At 41.1% G+C, this 6,135-nt stretch overlaps 1 protein-coding gene across 1 annotated transcript; it reads left to right on the top strand.

The window, feature by feature from the left end:
* The first annotated feature begins 3,819 nt into the window (after positions 1-3,819).
* On the top strand, positions 3,820-4,752 carry LOC118854235 (olfactory receptor 4D9-like). Its single transcript, XM_036764582.1, has one exon. It carries the CDS (start codon positions 3,820-3,822, stop codon positions 4,750-4,752), a length of 933 nt encoding a protein of 310 aa, XP_036620477.1.
* The last annotated feature ends 1,383 nt before the right edge of the window (positions 4,753-6,135 follow it).

Raw genomic sequence — 6,135 nt, 5'->3', positions numbered from 1 at the left:
AGTGGGCAGAAAATAAGCATGTATTAAGCTCCTACTATGTGCCAAGCATGACACAAAGTGCTTTACAGATATCTCATTTGATCCTAATAAGGACCCTGTGAGATAGGTGTCATTATCATCCCCATTTTCCTTTTGAGGACACTGAAGCAAGCATAAGTTAGATGGCTTGCCCAGGGTCACATAGCTAGTTAAGTGGCTGAGGCTGAATTTGAACTCACATCTTCTTGAATGCAGGCCCAGAGCTCTACCCACTAAACCACCAAGCTCCCTCACCAGAGTTCCTTATTTTAAATGCAGTTCATCTTTACAATAGTCCCATCCAACTGGCATGACCTTCAAGGACCCAGATTCACTATCTCTAGTCACAAAAGGTAGAAGCTTCTGACGTTAGCGAAAGAATATATATTTATTAAAGCACATACTTTTTTAAATGTACATTTATGAAAAATCACAATAATAGATAACATCTATATGGGGCTTAATCTGTGCCTGGCATCATGCAAAGTGCTTTACAAATATTATCTCATTTGATCCTCACAGCAACCCTGGGAGGTAAGTGCTATTACTGTTCACATGATACAGATAAGAAAAAGTGAGGCAGAGGTTAAGTGATTTAAGTCCAAGGTAATACAGCTAGTGTCTAAATCTGGATTTGAACTCAGATCTTCCTGACTCCAGAACCAACCGTCTATCTACTGGGCCACCTAGCTGTTATTTAAAGTGCTGTTCATTGAATATATGTTTATTTCAAAGGTTTTTTCTAAGTGTACATATTTTTAACGAGCTAGAAGGGACTTTAGAAATTCTTGAGTCCAAAACCCTAAATTTATAAATAAGGAAACTGAGGCAGAGGTAACTGACTTGTACAAATTCCAACAAGTAAGTAGCAGAAACCCTGCTTGAAGCCTGGTCCCCAGGACTGTAATTCACCATTCTGCTTCTCCCCACTCCCTTTTTTGACAAAGGTTCTCTATCATTGGGACATGACACTGAGCTCTCCGAGACTATACCAAGGTACTAAATTTCTAGCAGAGGCAACCAAGCTAGAAAGGCCTTAGTGAGTCTGTTATTCAAAATAAAAAATAATAACTTTATGACATTTATATAGCCCTTTAAGGTCTGCAAAACATTTTAAATCACATGTCTCATTTGATCCAAAAATATGCATTACCAACAGGCTAGCCAAGAGGGGACTTCAGCCACAACAACTCAGGAAGACTCTCTATTAGCATTAGAAGGGGTCAAAATCTCTATCAGCAATGAAAGTTCCTCCCTAGTGAAATCACAGACCCCTGATGTAGGAGGTCAATTATCTGGAACCTATGGACTGGCCACTTCATCAGAGGTTCTTCAAGAACTGGTGAGCAAAATGGAAGCTGCCAAAATTTTCCTCCAATGCTTCATAAATAAAATTCTTTAATCAAAAAAAAAAAAGTATTCAGAAGCCTTCTTATGGCTCAGGGACTTGGAGGAAGTTGCCACAATAGCTCCTGAAAATAGAGGCTGGCCAGTCTGAAGGGAGAGTCATCCAGACATAGTCTGGGGAGCTATGTGTTACCAGCTGCTATAATTTCCCTAAAAACTCCTGCAAAGTTTCAGAAACATGGAGCTCCAAGGACCTGAGTCAGAGAATACTTGCCCATGTGCAGAGAAGGCCCATCTCTGTCCTGCCACTGGGCTTGAACTCAACTAAGCACTGAAATGGGGACCGGAGCGGGTGGGAGAGATGCACCAATGTGCCTATCTTCAGGGCAGCTGGTAAGAGAAACACGCGACCCCTCCCACATAACAACCCATGAAAACCATCCATCAGCCATTTATATGAGTCTGATCCCTGATGCATAGGTGGGAGAGAAGGTACAGCGGAAAGAGCACTAGATTTGATGCCAGAGTCCCAGGTTCAAGTCTTGGCTTAACCACTAAGACATTTGAATAAATTTCTCTTTGTGAAGGTGGAGAGTCCGTTCCTTGTATATTCCCAGTGCTTAGCATATTGCCTGGCACATAGTAGGGGCTTAATAAATGTTTATTTATTATTGATTATTAATGTCAATTTCCAAATTTTTAAAATAAGTTCAATAAAACATATTGTAAGCTACTTCATGGGGTCTTGGCAAAGACTAAATAGCAGTGCAGCCCAGTGGTTTCAGAGTCAGAGGACTGTGGTTGGAATCAATTTCTTTCATTTACTTGTGTGGCTTTAGGTTAGCTACTGCACTTCTCTGAGCTTCATGAGAGGGTGGAACTAGCTGGGTTGTAAGTTCCATTCCAGCTCTAAATCTATGATCCTACAATCAGAATATATGTGAAAGCACTTTGGAAAATAAGAACTATGATGTAAATGCAAAGAAATGAGGAGGTTTTGGAGAAGGAAGTGAAGGAAAGGGGTGAGGAGGAAAGAAGGAAGGAATGAAGGAAGGAAGGAAGGAAATAAAGAAGGAAAGAAGGAAATAAGGAAGGAAGGAAGGAAATAAGGAAGGAAGGAAGGAAAGAAAAGGAACTTCAGTAACAGATCATATGTGGGATTGAGGGCAATAGAAAGGCAGAATGGCTTGTCCAGCACCGAAAACAAAATTATAAACAGAGTCCCTGCCCCTCTACCACCACCCCTGCCTCACCCCAGTCATGGATGTGATATGCTGTCTATTGAATGCCAAGAGTACACTAAGGATCATACAAAAATGCTATCAGATCTAATCCCTGGAAAGGTTCAACACAAAGGGAAGGACGAAAGAAGTTAATAGATTTAAGCACAAAGGACCGAGATCCAGAACATTCTACCAGACCTCTTGTGGTTGGCAAAGGCCAGACAAGTAGCATGGGCTGGTACAAAATGTAAGAAGGTATCACTTGTCTGGTTGAGCTTCCCTGCCAGTTCAAGGAAACGAACCCAAAGAGCTCTCTGACCTCCTACCAAAAACATAGAAGGTCAAGGGTCAGAATTGAAAATGGAGAAGGTCCAAGCCACTGTTCCAGGTGAGGTTGTGTGTGTATGTGTGTGCGTTTTGTTTTGTGACATGGATAATATGGAAGTATGTTTTTCATGACATCACATGTTTATTTGACATCATATTGCTTGCCTTCTTAAGAGGTAGGGGAGGGACAGGAAGGAAGGAGGGAATTTGGAACTCAATTTTTAATGGAATGTTTAAAAAATTTAAATGTAGTTAGGAAACATTTAATAAAATGAATAAAAATATATATTTAAAAAACAGCACCTATCTCACAGGGTTATTGTGAAGATTAAATAAAATAATATTTATAAAGCACTTAACGCAGTGCCTAGCATGTAATAAGTAGGTGCTATGTTAATGCTTATTCTCTTCCCAAAGAGCGACTAAACTCAAAGTCAGCACACCCAGGACCTGCTGAACAATATAGTGTTCTTCTTCCTCAATATACTGGCATTCCTGAGTCCTCTGCCTCCTGCATAGCAGAGAAGGTCATCCTTCCCTACTTGGCATGGTTTTTATAGAGATAGGAGACCAGTCCTATTTCTGCTCTCACTGCAGGATTAAGGCGTAGGAAGACTTACCAAAGACCAATAAGTATCTGGTCGCTGGTCTCTTACTTCATAAGTAAATAAAAGATTCTATAAATAAAAATAGCTGGGAAGATAGTCATACAGGAAAGTAGCTTAGAATTGTTTGTTTACACAAGGACATGGGCAGGTCGCAAAAATGGGTAAGGAAAAAGACTATACAGGGGTTCTCACTGCCTTGAAACATTCTGTCGCCAGTTTGGGTATGCCATACTCTCCCTAGTTATAACATTACATCTTTTTCCCCAAGGTGGCCAAGGAAGAGGAAACATAAGCTAATGGAGCTGGGAAATCACACCAAGGTGAAAGAATTTGTTTTTGTGGGCCTAACCCAGTCTCCAGGGCTGAGCATCATCTTGTTTCTTTTATTGTACCTGGTGTATGTAACAACGCTACTGGGAAATCTCCTTATCATGCTCACTGTGACCTGTGAGTCTCGTCTCCACATGCCTATGTACTTCCTGCTCCGAAATCTATCTGTTGTGGACATCTGCTTCTCTTCCATCACTACTCCAAAGGTTTTGCTGGACCTTCTGACTGAAAGAAAGACCATCTCTTTCAATGGCTGCATGACACAGATATTTTTCTTCCACTTTCTTGGTGGGATTGATATCTTTACTCTCTCTGTGATGGCTTTTGATCGTTATTTGGCCATCTCAAAGCCCCTTCACTATGTGACTCTCATGAGCAAAGGAAGATGCCTTGGGCTCTTGGCAGCCTCCTGGGTGGGGGGCTTCATACACTCTATTGTACAGATCTCTCTGTTGCTGCCACTCCCCTTCACTGGGCCTAATATCATTGATAGTTTCTACTGTGATGTCCCCCAAGTCCTCAAACTTGCCAGCACTGATACCTCTGTTATAGAGCTCCTAATGATCTCCAATAATGGCCTAGTCACCACATTTTGGTTCTTTCTACTCATTGTGTCCTACACAGGCATCATGGTGATGTTGAGGTCTCATACAGGAGAGGGCAGAAGGAAAGCTGTCTCTACCTGTTCCTCTCACATCACTGTGGTCACCCTGCATTTTGTGCCTTGCATCTATGTGTATGCTAGGCCATTCACTGCCCTTCCCTCTGACAAAGCCATCTCTGTCATCTTCACCATCATTTCCCCTCTCCTGAACCCTATGATTTACACTTTGAGAAACCAAGAGATGAAGTCAGCCATGAAAAGATTACAGAGACGGCTTATGTCTTCTGAAAGGTAATTGGCTCTGTAATAATGATAAACTAGGAAAGATAGAAGCAATATTCATTGCACCAAAATCCTTCTGATAAAGCCAAAGTTGTGATAACAATTGGGACCTATTAAAAAGCCTTGAGATTATAGTAGTATTAGTCCTCTCTTATTGCCTAAATTAGGTTGGTAACTATGTGAATGAAGAGAAGATGGGTATGAGAGATTTTGTAATGGTAGAAATGAAAAGATTTGGCAATAGATTGAATCTGTGGGATGGGTGAGGCATTGGAAATGAGTTTTGTGGTTTGTCCTTCCTTCTAGAAGGGTACCATGACATCAGGGAGCTGATGCCATGACATGTAAGTGAACTGGATTTAAGTAAGGCAGGGTTGTGCAAAGTCGCCGGCCTCACTTTCTCCTCCAGAACCATCTGGATGCAGTGGCCAGTAATAGATCAGGGTGACTGGACATGGCCCTAATTGACAAGGAAAATGGTAGCACATACAACCAATACAAGACAATCAGAAGAGAGGAGAGATAGTGATCTTTGTCAAATTTACCTCACAAGGTTCTTGTGCTGAAAGCACTTTATATATTTTAAGATTCCATATAAATGTGAATTATTATTATAGCCCAATTGTGTGATGTTTGAAATCTATAAGAGACTCACTAAAACACCATATGCTCGTTATTCCTGGGATAACCACTATAGGAAGACAGAGCTTGTCCCAAAGGGACAAAGTGGTCTGTTGCAGAGAGATCACTGAATGTAACAAAGAGTAATGCCTTAAAATGTCATAGCAGGGGCCCAAGGCCATTATCCCAACTGTAAAAAGTAAAGCACATAATGAGATTCTTCTACTCTACAGACCCACCATCATTGAGCAGCTAAATATTTTGGTTTTCTTTGTTACAGTAGAGGTTTTCATTTTTAGATGGGTAAAAGGAAGAGGAGTGCGTTTCCAGAAATGATTGTGATATAAAAGGGTAAAAACGCATCAGTAAAATTTGTTTCCAAAGCAGTTAGGTTAAGGCCTCTGGGGCTTAAAGTAGGAAAGCATTGGCAGCTAGAAATGAAAGTACTAAAGGCACAAGGAAGACTGAAATCTAGAAGGAGAGGGAACACAGCTATTAATTATAATTTTCATAAAGGCACTTTATCTTACCTCAAGTCTGTATCTCCTCCAGGCCCAAAACTGTTCTCTGTCCACAGTACACTCTTAGTAAATATTTGCTGATAAGAAAGATGGAAAGAGAATAAGGGATTGTAAAGGAGGGTAACCTAGGGGTCTCAAACCCATCAGGGAGTTAAGGGGGTGTCTACCCCAAGCATGCAAAGACTTCTCCTAGTGGAATGCGCAGACGAGAACAATTTGTTCCAGTGGCCTTGAAGGCAGCTGAAGCAGGTGCT

The sequence above is a fragment of the Trichosurus vulpecula genome, chromosome 6 (genome assembly GCF_011100635.1).
Source record: "Trichosurus vulpecula isolate mTriVul1 chromosome 6, mTriVul1.pri, whole genome shotgun sequence".
NCBI lineage: Eukaryota > Metazoa > Chordata > Mammalia > Diprotodontia > Phalangeridae > Trichosurus > Trichosurus vulpecula.
The sequence above is the reverse complement of the archived record's forward strand: the minus strand, read 5'-3'. Positions and strand labels throughout refer to the sequence as shown.